The sequence below is a fragment of the Pogoniulus pusillus genome, chromosome 25 (genome assembly GCF_015220805.1).
Source record: "Pogoniulus pusillus isolate bPogPus1 chromosome 25, bPogPus1.pri, whole genome shotgun sequence".
NCBI lineage: Eukaryota > Metazoa > Chordata > Aves > Piciformes > Lybiidae > Pogoniulus > Pogoniulus pusillus.
The window spans coordinates 8093019-8119256 of NC_087288.1; the positions used below are offsets into that span (position 1 = coordinate 8093019).

The 26238-nt window shown below is 49.3% G+C and overlaps 1 protein-coding gene and 1 long non-coding RNA gene across 2 annotated transcripts in view; one reads left to right on the forward strand and one right to left on the reverse strand.

Moving 5' to 3' along the window:
- Positions 1 to 2477: 2477 nt before the first annotated feature.
- LOC135186546 (uncharacterized) overlaps positions 2478 to 26238 on the forward strand; it is a 49284-nt gene continuing 25523 nt past the window's right edge. Inside the window, exon 1 of the long non-coding RNA XR_010307015.1 lies at positions 2478 to 2543. This is a non-coding gene — a long non-coding RNA (uncharacterized LOC135186546). The remainder of the gene's footprint in view (positions 2544 to 26238) is intronic.
- Positions 20853 to 26238, reverse strand: part of EHD3 (EH domain containing 3) — a 34850-nt gene continuing 29464 nt past the window's right edge. Inside the window, exons 4-6 of the mRNA XM_064164334.1 lie at positions 25753 to 26165; positions 24907 to 25071; positions 20853 to 22904 (exon numbers count right to left, since the gene is read on the reverse strand). Coding sequence (XP_064020404.1) covers positions 22377 to 22904; positions 24907 to 25071; positions 25753 to 26165 — 1106 coding nt within the window. The 3' untranslated portion in view covers positions 20853 to 22376. The remainder of the gene's footprint in view (positions 22905 to 24906; positions 25072 to 25752; positions 26166 to 26238) is intronic.

Genomic DNA, 26238 nt, shown 5'->3' on the forward strand with positions numbered 1-26238 from the left:
CCAACAGCCAAGAATGAGCCCACTGTCATAGCTTCATAGCTTCTCTCAGTGGGGTTTGCTCTGCTGTGGTGCTTTTCACCTCTCTCTATGGCTTAAGCAAACCACCTCGGAGCACTGCTGTTGTCAAGGCCTGTGTCTTGGGCAAATGTGAAGATGCTCTTTTTCACCTGCTTTCTGTGGCTTTTTGGCACTCAATTCATCTGCAGCCATGATTTTGCTCTGGTCAGGGCTCTGACAGCTAAGGCTTTGCTTGGGGCTTTCAGAGTCACAGGATGTTAGGGGTTGGAATGGACCTCTGGAGATCATAGAGTCCAAACCCCCTGGCAGAGCAGGGTCACCTAGAGCAGGCTGCACAGCATGGCATCCAGATGGACTTTGAGGGAGACTCCACAACCCCTCTGGGCAGCCTGTTCCAATGCTCCATCACCCTCAAAACAAAAAAATTCCTCCTCTGTGTTGAAATTTCTGCCCATCACCACTCGTCCTGCCACTGGGCACCACGGAAAACAAGACTGACCCCATCTTCATGACACCTACCTTTGAAGTATTGACAAGCATTAATAAGGTCTCTCCTCAGCCTTCTCTAGACTAAAAGGCCCCAAGTTCTCAGCCTTTCTGCATAAGACAGATGCTCTGTGCCCCTAATCATTTTTGTAGCCCTTTGCTGTACCCTCTCAAGCAGTTCTCTGTCCTTCTTGAACTGAGGAGACCAGAACTGAGCTGCCTCAGCTTTAGGTGTTCTGTGGGCAGGGTGTCACTGGATCGGGTCCCACAGAGACCTTGTCAGCAGTTTTGCCAGGGAGCTCATTTCAGGCTTATCTGTGTTAGACCTTAGACCCAAAGGTTTTCTGCTTGGCTTGCAAAAAGGCAATTCAAATGTATCCAGAGAAGTCCCTGGGTAAGACAAAGGCACAAGGGGCAGGTCTCTTGGCTGACACACTGACATTATTTATATGGCTGTGCACAGGTACAATCTACCTCCTGCTTGGAAAAATCCTTTTCAGGTGTCCATGGAAAGCAGGGGAGGGCTTTTGAGCTCATGTAGGGGCTCTTTGCACCATGACAGAACTGCATAATCTTTGGTTGGAAGAGACATTCAAGATTAGCAGAATGAGAGATGTGATCTTCCCCTCTACTCAGCTCTGGTTAGACCTCACCTGCAGCACTGCACCCAGTTCTGATGCCCGCAGCATAAGGGGGATGTGGAACTGCTGGAGTGGGGCCAGAGGAGCCCACAAAGATGATCAAAGGTCTGGAAAACCTCCCCTATGAAGAAAGGCTGTGAGAGCTGGGGCTGTTCATCCTGGAGAAAAGAAGGCTCCAGGGAGACCTTAGAGCAGCCTTTTAGTTCTTGACGGGGATCTACGAGAAAGCCAGGAAGGGACTTTTTACAAGGGTCTGTAGTGATAGAACGAGAGGGAATGGATTGGAACTTGAGGAGAGCAGATTCAAACTGGAGATTAGGAAGAAATTCCTTACAGTGAGAGTGCTGAGACACTGGAACAAGTTGTCCAGGGAGGTCATGGTGCCCTCTCCCTGGAGGTGTTGAAGGCCAGGTTGGATGAGGCCTTGAGCAACCTGCTCTAGCAGGAGATGTCCCTGCCTATGGCAGGGGAGTTGGAACTAGATGATCTTTGAGGTCCCTTCCAACCTAAACCATTCTATGAATCTATGAGTTATCTATTCCAGCCTTTGCCCTAGCACTGCCAGGCCACCACTTAATCATGTCCCTACACACCAGGTCCACATGCTATTTAAATACCTCCAGGCAGGTGAGGTCCAAAGCCCTGGAGGGCTATAACCTGCTCCTTGGGGGTGGCAGAGGAGGCAGGATGCCCACAACTCCTCACTTTGTTGGCCAGGGATGGGTGTTGCAGGTCCTGGAGGACGTGAGGCATGGGATCACAGCCTGCTCGTGCTGACACAGTGCAGAAAGGCAGCAGGGCTCCAAAAGGAGGCAGGAGGAATGTAAATGGTTGTCAGGGATAATAAACTGCATGTGGATTGCTTGAAAACTTGGAAGCTCAACAGGAGCAACAGAGCAAGTGTCCTGAGCCTAGGGGTGAATCTCAGCCCTCACTTGACCTGTGGAGGGGACCACAACAGCTGTGCCCAGGTAGATCCTAAACAAACTTCACCCAGTAACTCCTCTGCTCTGCTAATTCTGAGAGGAGATAACGCAAAAGCCTGTGGTGACCTTTGTCTGTAGCTAAGCTTTGTTCTGCACTGTTGGCTGCAAAACATGCCCTGAAAGGCTGCTTGCTTGGAAGAAGCTCCTAAGAGTGTTTGCAGCCCCTAACAGGAGAGCAAAGCCCAGAAAAATCACCTGGTGTAGCTTGAGTCAGCCAGACCCTTGCAAATGCTTAGCAGAAATTTAGCTTGCCAGGTGAACAGAGGTTTGGGAGTTCAGTTTCTCTCACCTGAGCTGGTCTCCTCCCACTTAATGCAATTAGAGGCCAGTTTGAAAGGCTGCAGAGAGAGGGGCTGTGGTGCATTGCTGCTGAGGGTTTGCTCGTGGGAGAGAAACACTCTTTGCAGACCAGGTAAGGAAAGAGAGAGAAGGTGAATAACGACAGTGCATTTGGTGCTGCTTTTGGATGTTCCTGGGCACCTAGGGCTGGAAGGAGCTGCCTGGGCTGTTGGTTCATCCATGGTGTGGTTTTTGGAAGATGTCTTTCTTGATGTTGAGAGGTGGTAGGATTGCACCATCCCTGACTGCTCCTGTTTGTGGCTGGCCTGGTCAGCTGTACGTGCTGAAATGTAATGCTCTGGTATCATTTGCTTTGCTTATCTTCTTCTGCACTGGGGTGGGTGTGTGGGGAGAGCTGCTGCCAGACTTGCTGGCTGATATGGGCAAGACATTAAATTGTGTTGGGCAATCTTGTGTCTCAGTGGCTGAAATGAAAGCCCCCAAAAAATGCAACCCAGTGACCTCTGTTGTGTTGTGTAAATGCTTCTCACTTCTGTCATTTACTGTAAGATGGAGTGGTGAAACTGGGCTTGAAGGAGAAGTGATGTGAAATAGAGCTTAGTCTGGTGGGAAGAAGCACTGATTGGAGGGCTGCTCTTCCTCTCTGAAGTGCAAGCTAGTCTGAACTTCACCCTGAAAAATTATCTGGCTTGCATGTAAAAGGTTTTGCTTTGTTAACCATTGCTTTGCTCTTTGGCCCCCTTGAACCAACTGTTGTGCCTGTCCAGGCTGCTCTGCTGCTGTAGAAGTTGTGGGGCTCTGCCCCATCTTCAAAATTCCTGGGGCAGTGACTACACAGCAGAGGGCACACACACAGCATTTAAAGTGATTTTGACCTCAGTTTCTGGATTGGAGTGGATTTCCAGCTGGCTGTTGCCCTTTCAATGAGAGGTGGTTTTGATGATTAAATGTTAAACTGCTGTGTGGGCATCTGGTGCTCCTGAGGCAGAGCACATATCCGTGTTTGATGTTGAACCTGCTGCATGCAATGATTTTTCTCTTCTCTCTGAAAAGGGAGGCTTAAGGGGCTGATGGGAACAGAGGTGCAACTGAATGCTTTCAGGCTGGGATTGAGAGCTAAACCTCCCTTTGGGCAAGGTAGAGCTTGTAGGGAATGGACAACTAAGAGGAGCTCTGTTCTCTGATACACCCTTTTTGGCCCAGGTCTAGGACCTGTGAGCTAACCTGTGGTTTGAAGTCATGCCTGACTAATCTGACAGCCTTCTCTGAGGGCATGACTGGATGGATAGATGACAGAAGGGCAGTGGACATTGTTTATCTTGACTTTCAACACTATCTCCCACAACATCCTCATAGGCAAGCTTAGGGAGTGTGTCTTAGATGAATGGGCAGTGAGGTGGACAGAGAACTGGCTCAAAGACAGAGCCTAGAGGGTTGTGGTCAGTGGCAGAGAGTCTAGTGGGAGGTCTGTAACAAGTGATGTTCCTCAGGGGTCAATACTGGGTCCAGTCCTGTTCAATATATTCATCAAGAACCTGGATGAAGTAACACACTGGACTCTCAGCAAGTTTGTTGATGGCACATAACTAAGAGGGGTGGCTGACACCTTGTCAGGCTGTGCTGCCCACACAAACAGCATCCTGGAGCGCATCAAGAAGCATGTGGCCAGCAAGTCAATGGAGGTTGTCCTCCTGCAATCACAGAATTGTCAGACTTGGATGAGACCTCAAGGATCATCTAGTTCCAAATCCCCTGCCATGGGCAGGGACGTCTTCCACCAGATCAGGCTGCCCAGAGCCACATTCAGCCTGGTCTTAAAAACATCCCCCCTCTCTACTCTGCCCTGGCAAGGTCACATCTGGATTATTGTGTCCAGTTCTAGGATTCCCAGTTCAAGATGGACAGGAAACTGCTTGAGAAGGTACAGCAAAGGGAGTGAAGATGATTAGGGGACAAGAACACCTGTGTCATGAAGGAAGGCTGAGGGACTTGGGACTTCTTAGCCTGGAGAAGACTGAGGTGGGACATTAGCAATTTATTTAAAGGATGGGTGTCAGGAGGATGAGGCCAGGCTGGTATCCATTGGCAGAACAAGAGGTAATGGGCACAAACATGAACACAGCAAGTTTCGTCTAAAGGGTGTTAGAGCACTGCACCAGGCTGCTCAGGGAGGTGGTGCAGTCTCCATCTCTGGAGTCATTCATAGTCCCTGTGGGCACTGTCCTGTGTGACCTGCTCTAGGTGACCCCACTTTGGTGGGGAGGTTGGACTCTATGATCTCCAGAGGTCCTCTCCAACCCCTACCATTTGGTGACCCTAGTAAGTGGGAACAGCAGGTCCAGGAGGTGCAGTGTGGTGCACTCTCCATGACAGGTGGTGGAAAGCAGAGGGCTTCAACAGAGGCTATCAGGCTGTAGCAAACAGAGCCATTTTTACACGAGTGCTCTGTGGTGACTTCAGGTTTTCAGATGAAAAGTTGTCTGAAGTACCCCACATGAACACAGGGCAGGTTGGCAGGAAGCAGAAACCCATGGGTCTCCCTCATGTGATGGGGTCATGCCACCTCCAGTGAGGCAGGGAAATGCAAGACTTGTGGTCATGGAGATTTCAGCTCACTCTTTTTGTCTGCTCCAGAAACTAGATGTTGTCAGAGGCAAAGCACAGAACTTGAGAGAGCACAGGGGAGGACCAAAGGTGTGTGCTGCAGCAGGAAGGCACAGCCTCATAGAATGGTCTGGCTTGGAAGGGACCTCCAAAAGTCATCCAGTCCAACCCTCTCTGAAGTTAGCAGGGACATCCTCAACTAGATCAGGTAGCCCAGAGCCCTGTCGAGCCTCACCTTGAACATCTCCAGAGATGAGGACACAGCCATCTCCCTTGGCAACCTGTTCCAGTGTTCCACCACCCTCATGGTGCAGAACTTGTTCCTAACATCCAATTTAAGTCAGCTCTTCTCTAGTTTGAAGCCATTGCCCCAGTCCTATCACCACAGGCCTTCGTAAAGTCTCTCTCCACCCTTCTTGTAGCCCACTTCAGCTACTATTAGGTCTCCTCAGAGCTTTCTCTTTTCCAGGCTGAACACCCCCAGCTCCCTCGGCCTGTCCTCACAGCAGAGATGCTCCAACCCCCTCATCATTTTTGTGGCACTCATGTCCTTTGTATATTGAGGGCTCCAGAGCTGGATGCAGTACTCCAGGTGAGATCTCACCTGGAGTGGTGGCAGAATCACCTCTCTGGATCTGTTGGCAGTGCATCTTTTGATGCAGCCCAGGATGTTATTTGCCTTCTGGACTGCAAGCTCACACTCTCTGCTCGTGTCTGGCTTCTCATCCATCAGCAGCCCCAAACCCTTTTCCACAGGGCTGCTTTCTATCACCTCATCCCCTAGATGAGCAGACCCATCATCCCTAAGTGGATTTAGGTACAACATACTCTTCTCGGCTGATGTGCTTGAGTTTCTTGGACCTGGTCCCCATTTCACATTCAGCAAAACAGAACCTGTTTTGCAACACAACATGTTTGGGGGAGGGGGAAAAAGGGTAATCTGTTGGTCCTTCCTTTCTGAGATGCTCAAGAGAGTCAATTTTTATCAGAAAATAAAAATGCCAAGCCAAAACTCAAAACAGGAAACTCTTATCAGCTTGCCAGGAAGCTCTATTGCTGTGTGGAAGTGTTACCCTACGGTCATTGCTACTTTCAGTAGCTGTTTGTGAGTAATTTATGGCTTGGCGATGGGCGTCAATCTTCCAAGTGAACAGGGGAGAGGCCCTGAAGCTGGAAGAGGTAGTGCTGAGGAGCAAAGGGTGGAGGGGAAATACCAAGCAACAGGATTTGTATTATCTTACTCCATATATTTACAATGATAAGATTTTCATTGTCTTCAGTGGTAAATTATGATCCTGTTTTTGTTCTGTGTTCGGATCAGGAAACAACAAACCTATGTCTTCAAAAAATGCATGGGCTTAGTCTTCAGGGGCTGTTAGTCAGCAGAAGAAATCAAGAGACTTGGGGTGATCTGTAATGGCTTCACTGGTGAATTTCTATAGTATAGTTTGCCCAGGGAAGTGGTGGAGTCACCATCCCTGGAGGTGTCCAAGAAACATATGGAGATGGCACTTAGGGACATGGTTGAATGGACATGGTGGTGTTGGGTGGTAGTGGAATTGTCATCCCTAGAGGTGTCCGAGAAACATGTGGAGATGGCACTTGGGGATGTGGTTGAATGGACATGGTGGTGGAGTCACCATCCCTGGAGGTGTCCAAGAAACATGTGGAGATGGCACTTGGGGACGTGGTTGAATGGACATGGTGGTGTTGGGTTGTGGGTTGGACTTGGTGGTCTTAGAGGTCTTTTCCAACCAAAGCAATTCCATGCTTCTTGCTTGTGGCATTCTGTGTGCTTGTATGGCAAGTGTGTGCAGGTGTGTCTGTCTCAACCCACAGATCTGTATGTGCATGTATTTAAAAAGCCATTCAAGCTTGTCACAGCAAGTTGGCTGCTTTCCATGTGCCCCTCTCCAGCATGGAGGGGCTTGTTCATAGCCAGAAGTACTTTCTTTAAATGCAGAGTTTTATCTTTAGATTTGAAAAAAGGAAGTGGTATGCAAGGGAGTAAAATGTACCTAAAAAACTCTTGTGTGCACTTTGTGTAGCGATCAAAGCTTACAACTCAAACCTGCCAGGCACTTGCATTGAAGAGTGCTGGCTCCTTGCCCAGCATTTCCTTTTATTTTTGCTCTTTTGGGCCCTTGGTGTATCTGTGAGTGCTTTGTGGATCGCAGCCACCCCTGTAGTCACCCAACATTACAGCAATCTTTCCAGCAGAGCTATTTTGTGACCTGCAAGCTGCGCTGGGCAGGCACAATGAGGAGAAGGAAGCGCAATGCTGTTGCCAGGTCATGGTGTTTGTTGTGTTGACTGCTGACTGAAGTGCTTGTTTATCTTTTCATTTGTGCTGGCAAATGGTTTTTGTTTCAAAATGAGAATTAAACTTTTGTCTGTCAAAGCTGAGCTTCTGGGCCATGAATGAAAAGATTTCTGAGTGTGTAATTCATGATCAGTTTGGCAGAGAGGCTGGGGTGATCACAGGGATGATCACAGGATGGTCATGATCATGGAATCAACCAGGTTGGAAGAAACCTCCAAGATCATCCAGTCCAACCTAGCACCCAGCCCTATCCAATCAACTAGACCATGGCACTAAGTGCCTCAGCCAGCCTTGTCTTGAACACCTCCAGGGACAGCAACTCCACCACCTCCCTGGGCAGCCCATTCCAATGCCAATCACTCTCTTTAGCAACAACTTCCTCCTGACATCCAGCCTAGACCTTTTCTGGCACAGCTTAAGACTGTGTCCACTTGTTCTGTTGCTGGTTGCCTGGCAGAAGAGACCAACCCACACCTGGCCACAGCCTCCCTTCAGGTAATTATAGACAGCAATGAGGTCACCCTTGAGCCTCTTCTTCTTCAGGCTGCACACCCCCACCTCCCTCAGCTTCTCCTCATAGGGCTTGTCCTATGATGTGATGTCCTGGTTGAGCTCACTTAGAGCTACCAGAAATGCAGAGCATGTTTCTGTGGGCTCCTGGGCTCTGTCTACTCAGCCCTAGTTGGAGCACATCTGGAATAGTGTATGCAGTTCTGGGCTCCCCAGTTCAAGAGGGACAAGGAACCCCCTGAGAAGAGTGCAATGGAGAGCTATGAGGATGGTGAAAGGACTGGAGCATCCCTCTTGTGAGGAAATGCTGAGAGACTTGGGGCTGTTTAGCCTGGAGAAGAGAAGACTGAGAGGGGATCTGATCAATGTTTACAAATATCTGCAGGGTGGCTGTCAGGAGAACGGAGCCAGGCTCTCTTCAGTGACACCCAGTGATGGGACAAGGGGCAATGGGCATAAAATCCTTCTCAGGAAATCCCATCTCAGCATGAGGAAAAACCTCTTTACTGTGAGGGTGTTTGAGCCCTGGAGCAGGCTGCCCAGAGAGGTTGTGGAGTCTCCTTCTCTGGAGACTTTCAGAACTTACCTGTATGCATTCCTGTTGGCTTGCCCTAAGTGGTCCTGCTCTGGCAGGATGGTTGGACTAGATCTCTAAAGACCCCCTAGCATTCAGTGGTTCCATGATCTAGAAATACACCATGGCATGACCAGGTTTTGGGGAGCTTTAGGAGTGATGATTTTTGGCAGCAATGCATTTCTCAGCATAGCCTGGGGTCCGTCTTAGCTGGAGGAGTCTCTGTGGAATCAACATGAGAGAGGCTAAGGATTTTCATCCTTCATCTCATAACATACTAAGTGTAGTGTGCTTTAAAACCTGGCCCTGTTTGCTGGTTTGTGGTCCAATACCCCTCTCTGAAACAAATCTTTAAATACAAAGTTCAACTTCTTTTTTCACCCCCTGGTTTTTAAATGGTGATCTTGAACTCGGAGCACTCTGTGCAGGTCCCGCACGCTGGCGTTCAGTGCTTCTGGGCAACAGGGTTGTCCCACAACTGCTTGAAGTCTTTGGCCAAGCATTGTTGTGCACAGAGCTACAGCACATCAACTGCACTTGTGTGTGAACCCTTCTTCCTCTTGATATGCACTTATCTGCTAGGGCATTTGAAGTCATTTATCTAACCCCCAGTAAGCAGTGGCCTTTTTCTCTCCTTGGACCATGTTCAGTGTTTGCACTTGCACTTCATTAGGAAGTAAATAGTAATTTACCAGGGCTGTAAAAAAACAACTTTTCCCTCTCTTTGTACCTTATCTCATCTTCCTGGGCAGAAGTCAAGAGCCTCTTTCTTTCCCCACTCCCTTCCCCTCTTGGCTGTACAACTGAATACAAATGATCCAAGGGGTACGCTATGCCAGGTATTTTGCACACTCATCTCTGGGGAGCTGATAGCAGCAGCTTGGAAACCACCTCTTGGCCTGCTCTCACTTGCTGGAGTCAGCAATTGTATGGAGGGCTGGGAAGTGTTTGTCTCCTTTGCCCTTCTGGTAAAAGGACTTTGGGGCAGGTGATGAGGCTGCATCTGATGCTTTGAGGTGCCTCAGGAATAATTAATACTGAAGCTCATTGATGAGTCTGGCAGATTAACTGTAAACCTCCAGCCAGGCTGGTGGGGTTCTTGAAAGGCATTTTCTAGGATAGAAAGGGGGGAAACGGGCTAGGAAAAGGTCCACCCAGCCCTGGGGATAGCAGGAAGCCAGGTCTGAGCATGCTCAGAGGTCTTCAAGTGGCTGACCCCACCAGCCCTATGTTATTCTGACTTGAGCAGCCTTTCCATGTGAACTCTAGCTCTGACAATCACTTCTGCAGTGAGAAGCTGGCAGAGTATCATAGAGTATTAGGGGCTGGAAGGGATCTCCAGAGATCATCCAGTCCAACCCCCCTGTTAGACCAGGATCACCTAGGGCAGGTCACACAGGAATGCATCCATGTGGGTTTTGAAAGTCTCTAGAGAAGGAAACTCCACAACCTCTCTGGGCAGCCTGCTCCAGTGTTCTGTCACCCTAACTGTAAAGAAGTTTCTCCTTGTGTTCACAGGATGCCAGGGATTGGAAGGGACCTAAAGAGATCAAGTCCAACCCCCCTGCCAGAGCAGGACCATACAGTCTAGCTCAGGTTAGAGGAACACATCCAGACAGACCTTGACAGGCTCCAGAGCAGGAGACTCCACAATCTCTCTGAGGAGCCTGTTCCAGTGCTCTGTGACCCTTACAGGAAGGAAGTTCCCCCTTGTGTTGAGCTGGAGCCTCCTGTGCTGCAGCTTCCATCTATTGCTCGTTGTCCTATCCCAGGGAGCAAGTGAGCAGAGCCTGTCCCCCTGCTCCTGACCCCCAGCCCTCAGATATTTATAAACATTGATTAAATCCCCTCTCAGTCTTCTCTTCTCCAGACTAAAAAGCCCCAGGTCCCTCAGCCTCTCCTCCTCTGACAGTGTTCCAGTCCCCTAATCATCCTTGTAGCCCTCTGCTGGACCCTGCCCAGCAGACCTCTGTCCCTCTTAAACTAGGGAGCCCAAAACTGAACACAGCACTGTTGAGGCAGAACATCATATGTCCAGCTTGAACCTGCTATTTCTTATCACTGGGCACCACCAAACAGAGCCTGGCATCTTTGCCCTGACACCCACCCCTCAGATACCTGTAGGCACTGCTCAGGTCCCTTTCAGGGTAAAGAGACAGGGTCACAGTTGTTGTGTACCCACCAGGCTGGGACCAGTGGCTTGCAGCCCTTGGCCAGACTGCAGCACTTTTGTTCATAGCTGTCCTCCTGGAAGGAAGTGGTGAAAGGCCATCAGGCTGCCTTTATTTCTGTGAGATGAAGTGAAATGAGCGAGGAGACCTGTCGGAAGCAGACTGTTAGAAATATCTGTGACCTTACATGATCCCCACAGGGCTGGGATAGAGGCAGCTGGAAAGGGCAACGTGTCCTCATTTGTCATCCCAGCAGCTTATCTCCTCTTCTGCAAGGCTTAGTTCTTCCCTCTGAGAAGGAGACATCCATGGTTCCTGTTAGGTGGAGAGTAGCTGCTCCAGGGTAGCTGGGCAGGCTTTCCATGGAGGCACAATCTGCTTTTGGCATGATCTGCTTGCTCTAGTCTGTCTGAGCTGCATGGCTGTGGCACCTCAGTCAACTTTCAAGCAGCTTCCCCTCTGCCTTGGTCCCATCTCTGACTCCATGGGGCCCCTTCTGTGTATATGGCAGCTTCCCTTGTGCCTTGGTCCATGGAGTGTACATAGCAGATTCTCCTGAGTCCTGGGCTGAGAAGCCACCAATGCTGTGTTCTTCTGGGACTTGGTCTGGTCTGGCTTTTTTTGGGGGGGAGGGCTACAGGGCAAGGGCAATTGCTCTTGCCCAACTCAGAAGGTCTCTGAGGTGTCAGGATAAGCCCTTTTCTACTTTCTTCCTCCTATGTGAGCTGGATGGAGACCTGTACTTCCCCAAAGCCCTAGTTAGAGGGAAGAAGGACAGAGTGACCTTGAGAAGAGATTGCTGTGAAGAACCACAAATGAAGCCTGTAGCTGCTCCTTCCAGATTCTCACAGGAGATGTGAAACGCTGACCTTGGCTCTGTATTGCATGCTGCCAAGGCCAGGATGATGTGGTGCTTCTGGGGTGTAACTGAGCTGTTTAGAGGATGGAGTGGAAGGGGAAACCTGTCTCTTCTCCCAGGCAACCAGTGACAGAACAAGGGGGGACAGTCTCAAGCTGTGCCAGGGCAAGTTTAGGCTGGATGTTAGAAAGAAGTTCTTCACAGCAAGAGTGACTGGCATTGGAAGAGACTGCTTGGGGAGGTGGTGGAGTCACCATCCCTGGAGATGTTTAAAAGGAGTCTGGATGAGGCACTTAGTATTGTGGTTTAGTTTATTAGAAGGTATTGAGCGATAGGTTGGACTCAATGATCTCAAAGGTCTTTTCCAACCTGCTTAATTCTGTGATTGAAGCCTAGACTTTGACACTGCATAGGCACCACTTGGCCTCTTCTCTGAGCTGCTGTTCCTGAGGCTTGACAGGTGTCCTCCACAGCATCCCCTCCCCCGCACAGATATGGGGAACAGAGCTTTCAAGGCTGGGAAAGTACTGCAGGCAAAGGGCTGGGACAACTGAATCACCAGAGCTTAAAGGAAAGTACCACTGCCAAACCCCACAGCCTTGTCAGTCACTGTTGCTGCCAAGTGTTTGCAGGGGGAAAACCCACCAAAAGCCCCAACACCACAAAGGTCACATGGCTGCGAAGGCAGCTTTGAGGCTGACAGTGGTCCATGGACGATGGCTTGGTTGCTATGGGCCTGGAGGCTTACCAGGTGTTCAACCCCTTCTGTTAAGTAGTGTTGTCAAACCTGAGGGTTACACCGGCCAAGACAGACACCCGAGAGCTGGTTGCTGATCAGAGCAGGTTCTGCCTGCCTCTGGATGAAGCAGGTTTGAACCAGAGATTACAAACTAGCTCTCAGTGTATGATTAGTTGCTACATGGGGAGATCTTTTGATGCGGGCTCCCTGCAGGACCTGGGGTCGATAGTCCCTGGTGGTGTGACTCTCATCCTGTGTGCAATGAGACATCTCAGGGCAGTGAAACATCTTTCTCAACTGCTTTTTCCAGTTGCTGGGTTATCTGCTGTCCCCAAGCAGCCTACAAAGTTCCAGACTAGCATGAAATGGCAACTACCAGATCATCTCCTTCCCTTTCCTCTCTCAAAGCTGCTTGATTTCAGAAAGGTCAGACCTTGCATAACTCAGAAAGGAGGGTTTTAGGTGTGCTTTTCTACTGTGTGTTGGTGACTGCTGGTGTGACCCTGGGAAGCACATCACCATTTCTTTTTATAGTTTACTTTGCAAGCTGTGACTTCTTGGCAGAGAGGAAGGTTATTGGTCTGCCTTTATCCCTTGGGCAGGATGAGTCATCCAAGATGATGCTATTCATTAGAGAATTAATCTTCCTTTGTGGCAAATGGTGCAAGTTCCCTGGTTTGCCAAGGGGTTTGCTCCACTCTAGAGCTGGATTGATGGCTGCTAGCTACCTGCTGTGGATGCTCATGACCTTTCTGTGTGTAGAGAATTAAAGCTCCTGCCAGGCATGTGAGGGATTGGAGAGCAACTCTACTTCTGAGTACTGTGTCCAGTTCTGGGTTCCTCAATTCAAGAGAGATGTTGAGGTACTGGAATGTGTCCAGAGAAGGGCAACAAAGCTGGTGAAGGGCCTGGAACACAAAACCTATGAGGAGAGGCTGAGGGAGCTGGGGGTGTGCAGCCTGGAGAGGAGGAGGCTCAGGGGGGACTTCATTGCTGTTTGCAACTGCCTGAAGGGAGGCTGTAGCCAGGTGGGGTTGATCTCTTCTCTCAGGCAACCAGCAACAGAGCAAGGGGACACAGTCTAAGTTGTGCTGGGGAAGGTCTAGGCTGGATGTGAGGAGGAAGTTGTTGCTAGAGAGAGTGATTGGCATTGGAATGGGCTGCCCAGGGTGGTGGTGGAGTTGCTGTCCCTGGAGGTGCTGAAGAAAAGACTGGATGAGGCAATTGGTGCCATGGTCTAGTTGACTGAACAGGGCTGTGTGCTAGGTTGGACTGGATGATCTTGGAGGTCTCTTCCAACCTGGTTGATTCTATGAAGATGTAACATACCTGTTTTAGCTGTCAACAAACAAGGATCTGCTGGATAGAGTCCAATGGAGAGCAGTGAGAATGACTGGAGGACTTGAGTACCTGCCCTTTGGAGAGAGACTGAGACACCTGGGCTGTTTAGTCTGGGCAAGACTGAGAGATCTCACCAATGTGTATAAATATGTGAGAGGTGGGGGTCAAGTGGATGGAGCCAATCTCTTTTTGGTGGTGCACAGTAATAAGAAAGGGAGCAACATGCATGAACTGGAACATAAAAGGTTTCACCTCAATATGAGAAGAAACTCCTTTACAGTGAGCATGCTGGAGCCTGGAGCAGGCTGCCCAGAGAGATTGTGGAGTTTCCTTCTCTAGAGCCTTTCAAAACCCACCTGGATGCATTCCTGTGTGGACTACCCTAGGTGATACTGATTTAGGCAGGGGGCTTGGACTTGATCTCTGGAGGTTCCTTCCAACCTCTCATATTCTGTGATTCTGTGAGCTGGGCTTCCAGCTGTGTAGTTATGGTACAAACTAGAGATGTCTGTGTTGTGTGACATGTAGGATTTCAAGGTGGTTGTACGTAGGTAATTCTTCCTTGTCTGTCTTGTGAATGGCTTAAAATTGGCAGGCAGTGAGCTCCCTCCCTGCCTCCAGAAAAAAGCTGCTGAAACTCTGCCTTGAAAGCTAATGGTTGAAGGAGGTAACAAAAGTGGCCAGAGAGCTTTCCTTGGGAGTTGTGCTTCCTCCTGGCCTTTGTGCCATCACCTTATAAGGAGCTTGTGTGAGTCTCATCTTGGTGATAAACACTTAGGGTGACAGGCTGAGCGGTGAGTAAAAGCCATTTGGAGAGAGATTTTAGCAGGCATTCACTGTCAGCGATGCCCTGAGGTGGAAGGAAAGGAATTCCAGGCGCATGCCCTTCATTGGTTGGTGCAAGGGCACAGGCGAGGAGGCAGCTATAATCCAGGGCCTGTAAATACCTTCCATGTCTTCAGAAGACGTGAAGAGAGCCCTGGCTGACACTTGTTTATGTGCTACGTAACTAGCTGGAGAGGAGCCCGTTGTAAACCTAGCAACTTGAGCAGTGTTTGGTGCGCTCCCGGCCAGCAGCGGCACGGAGAATGTGCGCAGTACTCGTCAGGGATCTCTCTCCCTTCGGGCAGGGAGGGACTCTTTGAAAGCAGGCTCCTGCTGCTTTAAATAGCGGCTTTGTTACTCTATCTGCAGTGCTCTGAAGGACCCAGAAAGCTACGCAGGGACTCACTTGCCTGCACCAGCCTTGAACCTTCTTAGCATGCCAAATGGCTAAACCGAGCCTTTTCCCTCAGCCAGGCTGGGAAGAGGAGGGAAGGGAGAGATCAGGAAATGGTAGATGCTGCACTGTGAACCCTCCACCAAAGTAACTTGGATGTTTTAGCCGAGCTGCTCCTCTGAAATAACTCAAGGGTGTTCTCTGCAAACTTTTCCAAATGCCCACCTGGCAAGTCCTGAAGAACTTAAGGGCTTCTGAGCCTAGGAAGAGGTTAGTCTGTCATGTCCCTTGGTCTGCCAAAAGCCTAAAGGTGGAGTCATCTAATCCCTCTTTGCACAGCTTGTCCTTGAAAGAGGAGGACCTCAAACAAGAGCAGAGGAGGAAGCTATCAGCGATGCAAGAGGTGTAGCATGTTCTGAAGTGGCATTTAGAGAGGCTTGTCCCTCGTTGCTGGGCTTGTACAAACAGTGTCACTCCGTGCAAGGTCAGACGTCCTGTAACTCTGTGTTCCCCAACCACAGGTTGCTCTTATATGGAAAAAGCATTAAGGCATAATAAGGAGAGCTAGTTGGAAGAATAGTTTCCAGACCTAAATCTGAATTTCATTGTTGTGTGAGGTTTATGTTGGAACTTAAGGTGGTGGAAAAACTGATGCTAACCTCTTCTGTTTGATTAAAAATCTCTCTGAATTCCAGCATGCTGGCTGCATTCCAGCTCACAGAAGTAATTGCCTTTTGCTAAATGACACACACCCTGTGCAACCTTACTCAGGGAACTGGGTGTAATTGCTGTCCTTCCCTCCAAATAAATGGCTGCAGAGGGCTGTTGATCCAATTCACCTGTTGTGTTCCATAGCAGAGAGAGCCAGGTTTTCAGGAAAGCCATATATTAACCTAGGTAGCATGTAGGTAGAACTATAGAATCATAGAATGGTTTTGGTTGGAAGGGACCTCAGAGATCATCTAGGTACAACCCCCTGCCAAAGGCAGGAACACCTCCCACTAGAACAGGTTGCTCAAGGCTTCATCCATGCTCTGGCCTCAAACACCTCCAGAGAGGGAGCATCCAGAACCTCCCTGGGCAACCTCTGCCACTGTCTCACCACCCTCACTATAAAGAATTTCTTTCTAACATCTATTTAAATCTCCTCTCTACCAGTTTAGACCCATCACTCCTCATCCTGTCATTACAAGACCTTGTCAATAGTCCCTCCCCAGCCCTCCTGTAGCCCCCCTCAGATACTGGAAGGCCACTCCAAGATCTCCTTGGAGCCTTCTCTTCTCCAGGCTGAAGAGCCCCAACTCTCATAGCCTGTCCTCATAGCAGAGATGCTGCAGCCCTCTGAGCATTTTTGTGGCCTCCTCTGGACTCGTCCATCAGTTTCATGTCCTTCTTGTGTTGTACTCCAGGTGGGGTCTGACAAGAGTTAGAGTAAAGGGGGAGAATCCCCTCCCTTGAGCTACTGGCCAGGGTACAGATCTTTTTCCTCTCAAAAGCCTTCCCAGGAAAGCTGCAGGAAGAGAAGAGCATGTGCAGCACCTGCTTGGAGAAAGCACCTGTTCGTTCCTCTGCCCTTGTGGTGGCTCTTCTGTCAGCTGGTGGGTAGAGCGGGGCACGAGAGGGAGAGAGAAGTGAGTGGTAGCAGTGTGTTCATGTGATGGAATCCCCCACCCAGTGTGGAGCAAATGAATCTGTTCCTCTGGGCAGCTTCCTAGGGAAGCCCTGCTCGGTGACTGAACTGCTCTTGGGAAAAGGAAGCACTGTTCAACACAGATAAACTCCTGCAGGAACTGGCTGGAGAGCTGCGTGCAGGGGCTGGAGGCCTGCAAAATCACAGCCTTGCCACAGACCTGTGAAACAATACTGGTGGCTGGGGTTGCCCAAATAATCATAGCTCTGAGAAGGAAAAATGGGGGGTGGGAGGGGTGGTGTGCAGCCCCTGCCTGTGGACAGGGAATGGAGAAATCTATGGCTGACAGCCTGTCGGGCTCTGCTGCCATCCAATGAGATCTGGACAGCCTGAGAGCTGGGTGAAGGTAAACCTTGTGAAGTTCAATCAGGGCAAGTGCAGAGTCCTGCACCTGGGGAGGCATAACAGGTACCAGTACAGGTTAGGGGTTCCCCTGCTTGAAACCAGCTCCACAGAGGAACACCTTGGAGTGCTGGTGCACAGCAAGTTCTGCATGGGCCAGAAATGTGCCCTTGTGGCCAAGAGAGCCAGTGGCATCCTGGGGTGCAGCAAGAAAAGTGTGGCCAGCAGGTCTAGGGAGGTTCTTCTTTCCCTCTGCCCTGGTGAGACCACACCTGGAATACTGTGTCCAGTTTTGGACCTCTCAGTTCAAGAGAGACAGGGACCTGCTGGGAAGAGTTCAGTGGAAAGCCACGAGGATGACTGGGTAACTTGAGCTTCTCCCCTACGAAGAGACTGAGAGACCTGGGGGTGTTTATTCTGGAGAAGACTGAGAGGGGTGATCTGATCAATGCCTATAAATCCAAGGGGTGGGTGTCAAGTGGATAGGGCCAATCTCTTCTTGGTGATGTAAAGTAATAACACAAGGAACAACAGATGCAACTCAAGAATAGGTTTCATCTCAACATGAGGAGAAAACTCTTTACAGTGAAGGCACTGGAGCCCTGGAGCTGGCAGCCCAGAGAGGTTACAGAGACTCCTTCTCTGTAGACTTTCAAAACCCACCTGTATGACCTTGCCCCTAGGTGATCCTGCTTTAGTGAGGGGCTTGGACTCGATCTCTGGAGGTCACTTCCAACCTCCAATATCCTGTGATTCTCGTGCAAAGAGGTTTGCATGCATTTTTGTGTAGAGAACCTCAGGGTGCTTGATGTTTGGGGGCTGGAGGGGCTTTTTGGTTGTCTGTTTCACTTGGGCTTTAAGAGTTTGCTGAAGAGCTCAGCCGAATGTGGAGAGCTACATGCAACCTGCCTCTCTGCAGACAGCCTCTCGACGTTCCCTTTGCTGTCTGTAACAGGGTGGCTCTGCCTCCTGCCCTGCTGCACAACCGCACGGTGCAACCCTTAAGTAACTGCCTGTTCGTTGCTAAAAGGCTGGGGGTGCATTTCCCTTCCAGCACGACTGGGGGAAGTTGAACCTCGACAGTGCAAGTGGTGCCTGAGCGAGTGGTGAAAGCCTCCCATGCTGTGGTGGTGCAGTGGCTTTGTAGATCTGAGCTGTGCTGGCAGAGCTCTCTGTGCTGCTGTCCTTTCTGAGGGAAACCCCCGGAAGGCTGCCATGGGGAGAGCAAAAGCAGAGCAAAGGCAGAAGCTGTGGCATGTGTTGTACTGCTGGTATGCCTAGCTGGGCTGTGGGGTGACTGCTGCCACCACGGGCACAGGAAAGCCTCCTGCTCTTTCCTCTTTGACAGTAAACCCTTCTTTTTTGAGCTGGCTGAAGCACCACTGTAGTAAGAGCAATGAACACTCACCTACTGCAGGCGTTTTAACTGGCAACTGCTTGGGGCTGTGAGCTGTTGTGCCCAAACAATCAAACACACCAAGCTTTGTGCCCTGAAGCTGGTTCCACACCTCGCACAATGTCCTTCATGGTGTGTGCTGGAAGATTACCAGACCTTGTTTTCTCCTGTGGCCTAGCAGAGAAGCAGTAAGCTGCTCCTTAACAAAGGGTTAGGTTCCAGCACGACACAACTGGCACAAGCAACGTGCTGCGTTTCAGCAGCCATCAGAAAATTGTGCCTGCACAGAGGTGGAGCTGCCTCAGGGTGCTCTGTCCAGTCTCAATCTGGAGTCAGAGGGGTGCAGACTCCATGGAAAGATGGAGTGTGCTGTAATGCTGCTTAAATTGGGGTTGCTGGGTGGTTGAACTGGAGTGACACACAGCCTGCTGACTTCTCTCTAAATGTGCATTTATTGCATCTTGCCTTCCACCTTATGACTTCCTCTCCCCCCCACCCCTCTCATATCCTGTCTAAATGCTAAGTGGAAACTCCACCAACCTTTACTCAGAATCCCGGAACAGTAGGGCTTGGAACTCTAGAGATTAAATCCAACCTCCCCCTGCAGGGACAGAATCACCTAAGGCAGGTTTTGAATGACTACAGAGTTGGATACTCCACAACCTCTCTGAGCAGCCCAATCCAGTGCTTTGCTGCCCTCAGAATAAAGAAGTTCTTTCTCACCTTTAGATGGAAACTCCTGCGTTCAAGTTTATGCCTGTTACCTCTTCTCCTGTCACTGAGCACCACTGCAGAGTCTGGCCTCATCTTTCTGAAACCCACTCCTTAAATATTTGTCAGTATTAATGGACCCCCCTCAGCCTCCTCTTCTCCGAAGTAACGGACACAACTCTCTCAGCCTTTCCTTGAATGATCAGAGGGCTGGAGAGCCTCTCCTGTGAAGATTGGCTGACAGAATTGGAGCTGTTCAACCTGGAGAACCTCTCCCTCCAGGGAGACCTTAGAGCTACATTACAGTATCTGAAGGGGACTTACAGGAAGGCTGGGGAGGGACTATTTAGAAGGGCCTGTGGTGATAGGATGAGGGGCAGTGGTTTGAAAGTGGAGCAGGGCAGATTTAGGTTGGACATCAGGAGGAAGTTCTGCACAATGAGTGGTGAAAGACTGGGAAGAGTTGGCCAGGAATGTGGTTGAGGCCCTGTCCCTGGAGATTTTCAGCATCAGACTGAATGTGTCTCTGTGCAGGCTGATGTAGTTGAGGGTGTTCCTGCTGAGTGCAGTGTGGCTGGACAAAATGATCTTTGAGGTCCTCTCCAACCCAATGCAATCTGTGAATTAGAGATGCTGCAGTCCTCTCATCTTAGTGGCCTTGCAGTGGACTCTCTCCAGCATCCTTGTCCTTCTTGAGCTGGGGGGGGTGCAGAACTGGACATGGTACTCCAGTGTCTGAGTGTGCACCAGCAGAGAATCCTTTGAGTGCTTCCCCAGCACTCTCCTGTTTGCATTCTCAGCCTTACTCAGTGCATCTCACCAAGCCATTCTGGGGGTGATGACCACAGTAATGCACATGGAAAGAGAGGGCGATAATGAGAAGCTGAATTAGAGACAGCAAGATTGGAGACTAAGGGTGTTTTAATGTGTTTGTTTTCCAGACCTTGAGAAATCTGTAGTGTTCCCAGTGACTGTCAGGAGGAAACTCTTTCAATCCATTCATTTTCTCTAGTGAACTATTAATTTCACTGCTACCTCTCCCCTCGGTTGAATAAGACAAATGGTGGGTGTGATTAGGTCATTAAGTCATTACCTGCACCAGGGCAGGTTTAGGTTAGACATTAGAAATAATTTTCACTGTTAAGTAGTTGAGAATTGAAAGAGGCTGCCCGGGGAGGTGGTTGAGTCCATACGATCGGAGGGCTGGAGGTAGACTGAGAGTTGGGGCTGTTCAGTCTGGAGAAGACTCCAAAGAAACCATATTGCAGCTTTCCACTATCTGAAAGGGGCCTACAAGAAAGCTGCTGAGGGACTACTTAGGATGTCAGGTAGGGATAAAACTAGGGGAAATGAAACATAACTCAAAGTGGGTAGTTTCAGATTGGATGTTAGGAAGCTCTTCACCACGAGGGTGATGAGACCCTGGAACAGGTTGCCCAAGGAGGTGGTGGAAGCCTCATTCCTGGAAGTTTAAGGCCAGGCTGCATGAGGCTCTGAGCAATTTGATCTAGCGTGAGGTGTCCCTGCCCGTGGCAGGGGCGTTGGAGCTCGATGATCCTTGAGATCCCTTGCAGCCCTGATGGTTGGATGGTTAAGGGTCATTTAGATGTGGCACCCAATGGTGACCTTGGTAGAGTAGGGTTGATGGGTGGACTGGATGATCTCAAGAGTCTTTTCTAACCTGAATGATTCTGTGATTCCATTTGTTTCAGCAAGTGTTGAGGCTGTGATTAGAGTGGCAGGAGATGTAGCTGTTAACCAGTCACTCAGCAGTGCACATCAAGTTTGGCAGGGCTGACCTGTACATGGCATGTTTGGGGATGCGCTGAGGACCACTTCCCCATTTTGCTGCACACAGAAATAAGTGTTGGGGTTTCTTTTGTGCTTTTCCTTTTGTTTTCCCCAGCTGCATTGCATTTGAATATGTAAAGAAACAGACAGATGTGGCCTTTCTTTTTTAATAATGTTTCAGGACCAGGGTACAAAAAAGGTTAATGCATTAATTTTGAAGACAAGTGATAAATGTACTGCAATAAGCACATCCTACATACACAGAATATGTTTCTCTATATAATTATGAACACAGAGTTATAAAATAACTTATACTTGTCTTGGTTTTTTCATCACAGTAGGAGCTCAGCTTATATAAAGTGACAAAAGGAAATTGAACAACACGCTGCTCCAAAGCAACAAAAACCAGAGTGCCTCTGTGTGTGTCTGTGTCTGGGCAACATAGTATGAAATTGAAGGATTTCTGCCAAAACTGGGTCTTGAAAACAAACATTTCACAGAGTGTGAGAGAGGAGGGAGAAGGTCTTATGGCCTGGGGTAGAGGTTCTTGAGATCAAGTGTTACTGTGTGGTGAGGGCAAGAGTGAGGTGAAGGCTGTCAACATTTCAGTTATGTTTGTTGGGGTGGAGGCAGTAGAACAAGCTCTGCCCACTGCCACACTGTGTTCCCAGCTCTTATGGTGGAGCATCTCCCTGGCACTGCAGAGTTCTTCTCTACAGTCAGAGTGGGATCTAGTAGCCTTCACTGTGCATGGTGAGAGCAAACATACCACTTGACAGGAATGGTTAAATATCACCACTACTAAGGGACAAAACACTATCCACTGGCTGTGAAAGCTTCAGTGAGCTTGGAAGCAGCATTCCTTACTTCCAACCCACCTGATGCCTGCCTCTAGTGCTCCCTTCTTTCTGTTTCCCATCAAGGGGTTGATTGTCCTAGCTATGCCTGCAGAACAAATCTCCCTAGGGACTGAATGGGAGGTAGAGGCGATTGGGAATTCTTAGTGCTTGCCCCACAGCAAACAGTGAGGAAATCCACCTGCCCAGTCCAAAGCTCTCTCAGGATTTTATTTTCTTTAAGAACAAGGAAATGCTTGTAAAATTAGCATCTAGCAGTGAACTGAGGTTCCCAAAATTCAGAACTCTGGGCTTTAGTATCTTGAGTATTTTAGTGTGGGCTTAAGTGAACTAGGAAGTAGTCTTTAGGTTGGCCAACAGCTTGTAGACCTTGTTGTTTCCTCTTCACTATCAACATCTCAAGTCTTCTGAAGTTTGAGAGACCCAGTATATAGAGCAGAAGGTGCAGCCAAAGCTCAGGAGTGATACTGGCAGTTAGCAGATTTCTATTGGTGCCTACTCCACTCTCTCAAGAAATGAAACCCATTTTGCTTTTGCTTCTACTCCCACTCATCAGCTTCTCCTAGTCTCAACATCTGTTCTTTACCTTCACTACACATTAGAAAGCAGGGCATTACACTGGAAGAGTTAATTGCATATTATCATGAAGAAGGGGTTGGACTTTTTGTTCTGCTTCAGGTGTGTTTTTTTTTTTCTTCATACAGCAAAATAGGTAAAAATCCAAAGGTGATCTCACATCTAAAGGTATAATTTAAGTAAACATGTTTTTCTAGATCTTTCGCCCCCCTTCCCTTTCCCTCTCCCCTGTAACCTTCCTTTCACTCTGTTATTTTCCTCTTGGATGGAGGGAGGAGATGGGAAGGGAGCTCATTTGGCAGCTCATGACCCTCCAGCTTGACTTTAATGAGATGATTCGCCAAGGCAAACTCCTCATCATCCAGCATGCCATCTTTGTCGATGTCAGCCAGTTTCCATATCTTGCCCAGCACTGTGTTGGGCAGTTTAGACCTTACCATCTCCTTCTTTGCATTGGCACCAGTTATTTTACCATCAACAGGTGAGAGTGTGTAGAAGATTTCATCATACATGGGCTTGTCCCTGGCCACCACCCACTGGGCATCATCGATCCCTTCACCAGCGCCTTCGCCATAGCCATGGCCAAACGGACCGTGCAAGGTGCCCTCGAAGGCTCCTCCCTTCACCATCTGGGTTGGCCGCTGGGACTCTTCCTGGCGCACCAGCACCATGAGCTGGGCGATGTCATTGGCCAGCATGTCTTCCACAGTCTCCAGCAGCTTGCTCTTCAGAGGCTGGAACTTGCTAAAATCCTGGGCTTGCAGCTGATCCTTGAAATGAGACAACACAGCAAGAGGTGAGCGACAGGGCCCTGCACAGTGCGGCAAGTGTGGTGTGGGAGATGTCTGCTGTCTGCCTCAAAATCTGCTGTTACTGAATCACAGAGCTAACCAAGTTGGAAAAGACCTCTAAGATTGAGCCCAACCTATCACCTAACCCTTCTAATCAACTAAACCATGGCACCAAGTGCCTCATCCAGCCTCCTCTTAAACACTTCCAGGGATGGTGACTCCACTACCTCCCAGGGCAGCCCATTCCAATGCCAATCACTCTTTCCGTGAAGAACTTCCTCCTAACATCCAGCCTAAACCTGCCCTGGCGAAGCTTGAGACTGTGTCCTCTTGTTCTGTCACTGGGTGCCTAGGAGAAGAGACCAAACCCCACCTGGTTACAGCTTCCTTTCAGGTAGTTGTAGACAGCAATAAGGTCTCCCCTGAGCCTCCTCTTCTCCAGGCTGAACACCCCCAGCCACTCAGTCCTCTCACCAGCCTTGGTGTCCTTCTCTGGACACGTTCAAGCACCTCAACATCATTCTTAAATTGAGGGGCCCACAACGGGACACAGTACTCACAGTGTGGCCTAACCAGTACTGAGTACAGGGGCAGAAGGGTTTTCCTGGTCCTGCTGGTCACACTATTCCTGATACAGGCCAGGATGCCAGAGGAGGAATGGGGAGTTCAGCTTTTCCTTCTCTGACAGCCCTGCTCCAGCATGTGATGGAGTCTGCCTGGTCAGCTTTGCTCTTACTTAAATCCTCTTTAAGCCCTACAGAAAATGATTGTCTCTGCTTATAAGGAGGAAGGCTGCCGTGGTTCAGAGAGAGGGAGTGCTCTACACGAAAGCCCAGATGATAGCCATTATGTAAATAAGCTTCCTCTTTTCCAAGCCACAGAGAAGCAATCTCCTTAACGACCGAATTGTTCAAGGCAAACTGGTTATGCAGCTCTTGCTGGATCATCCAGCCAGTCCCTTTCTGCACTCTGGCAAAAGACTTTTACCCACCTTCACTCGGAGCAACTCTCAGATGTCTTACAGGTGGTCATGTGCCTGTAGAGAGGTGAGCAGGTCACTGCAGCATGGCTTGAGCTGCTGTGATTTTTCACAGCTAAGCAAAAGGGCTTGGAACAGTGCATGCAGGTAACTCTCCTCTAAAATCTGCAAAATGACCTCCAGCTTTATCCTTCACCCTCATTAAATGCACACTGTTCACTCCTCCTGGATTAGCATAGGCATTTGCAAACACTTGGTAATGCATTTTTAGCAAGCAGTGAATGGGATCTGTTGGAATCACTCCACAGATCTCATTCCCAAGAACTTATGTACTTTATAGAAAAAGGAGCAGATGTTGTGTTTTCCACAGGGAGCAGTAATGACTTCAGCAGCTAGCAGCTCTGAACAGGTCTCTGCTTGGAGTGAAGCCACCTAGCAGTGTCCAGCATTGTCTGCATATACAATACAAGGCTCTGATCCAAGGTCCTTTCAAGTCTTTGACTTACATGAACACTGGGTCAAGTCTCAGCTCTGCAGAGCAGAAAACTTGCTTCTCTGCTTAAAACAGAAAAAGGGTTTGGAAGTTTTCACAGCCTCCTTTCTCTCTTTCTAGAAACAGTGAAGGAGAAGCCCCCTCAAAAAATGGAGCTCTTGAGGAGAGGAGCAAATACAGGCTTTTCAGGATCTAGCTTTCCCTCTAATATAACTTACCAGTGCTTTTAGGCCTGGAAAATCTGCAAATGGAATCTGGGATTAAGAAAAATACATGAAATAATTTTCTGTAAAGTGCTACTAGGGCCAAGATTTGAGGAATGAAGGCAGCTGTAGCCTTACACGAGTTCTATATGCAAAAAGTGATCATGCCCAAATACAGCCTGCACTCGTTTCAAAGCCCCTGTCAACACCACAACCACCTAGAACCACTCTGAATGTGCCCTCTGCAGTGACTGTAACGCTCTTCCCTGGGGGGTCTGGTGCTCCAGCCAAGATGTCACTGCTTACCTGCATCTTTCTTAGATTAGGGAAGTCTCCTGGTGAGATCTGATGCTCTCGTTCAATCCGGGCATAAATCTCTCCCAAGTTGTTAACAAGCTCTTTCTTTTTATTGTCTTTCCCAAACATTGAGGGCATCTCCTTCTTTAGGGAACTGATGATGTAGGCATGGACCTGTAGGGTGTTAAATGATATGGAATGAAAGCAACTGCTAAAGGCTACATCAGAAAACTCTTCCTAGCAGAGAGTATTTGTGCCTAGGACTCAAGCCCATTTTGTTCCACCTGTTCCAATCCCTGACCACTCTTTGCAGGAAAGGATTTTTCCTAATATCCATCCTAAACTTCAGAGGCACAATTTCAGGCCATTTCTTCTTGTTCTATCACTAGTTACCTGAGAGAAGAGACCAACCCCCATCTCGTTACCACAGAGGGTTTATTTGCCATTCTTCTTCTGCACCCATTTCCACCAGGTATCTCTCTTGGCTAGGAAAGTTTAAGGCAAAGACTTAGAGCTTACCAGTTCCTTCAGTGTGTGATTCTCATGTACTGACTTAGTCCTAATTCTCAAGTTGCTACCCCAGAGTGGCTGCTTCCCAGCTCACTTCCAGTGCAACCTGCTTTGAGCTGTGGCCATCTCCCTCACCTTGGCCTGTCACAACTGACACACTGAGCAAAGGAGTTAGTCTTGTCCTTCAAGTGCCCAGGACTAATATTGTGTCTGAGTGGCATGGGCTGGAAAAAGAGAAGGATTCCTCAGCTCTGCAAGCCAGACTGGCCAGAAGCACGTCCCCATAGCCAGCATGCTGCAGAGAGGCCAAACTGAATGCTTGGTGTCTTGTGTGGCACTGCTCACCTTGGCCAGCCGTGCTCGCTTGATGAGGTCATTCAGCTTCCTCAGGGCCGCGTTGCGGGGCAGGCTCTGGATGTCCCTGAACAGGTCCTGCTCCTCTGCCTCAAACAGCTTGCGGTTGTCAGGGATGAGCAACTGATGGGACCAAAAGGAGCCAATGTAGACCCTGATGACCTCGGGGGTGTTGACAATCTTTCCCAGGGACCACATGAGGGCCCCGTACACCCGCATCAGCTGTTGAGTCTCTATCTGGTCAGCCTTGTTGAGAACAACTCTCATCTTGTCCTCATGGTTCTTTAGGGCTTTGATGACCTCAGAGAACTCATCAGAGATGTCCAGCTTGTGTGCATCAAAAAGGAGAATGATGCGGTCAACCCGCTCTGCAAACCACTCCAGGACAGCAGCAAAGTCATAACCTGGAAAGGGGGGAGGAAAAGCAGAGGTCAGCATGCATGGGACTTGAGAAGCCTACCTGCTCTACCTCAACTA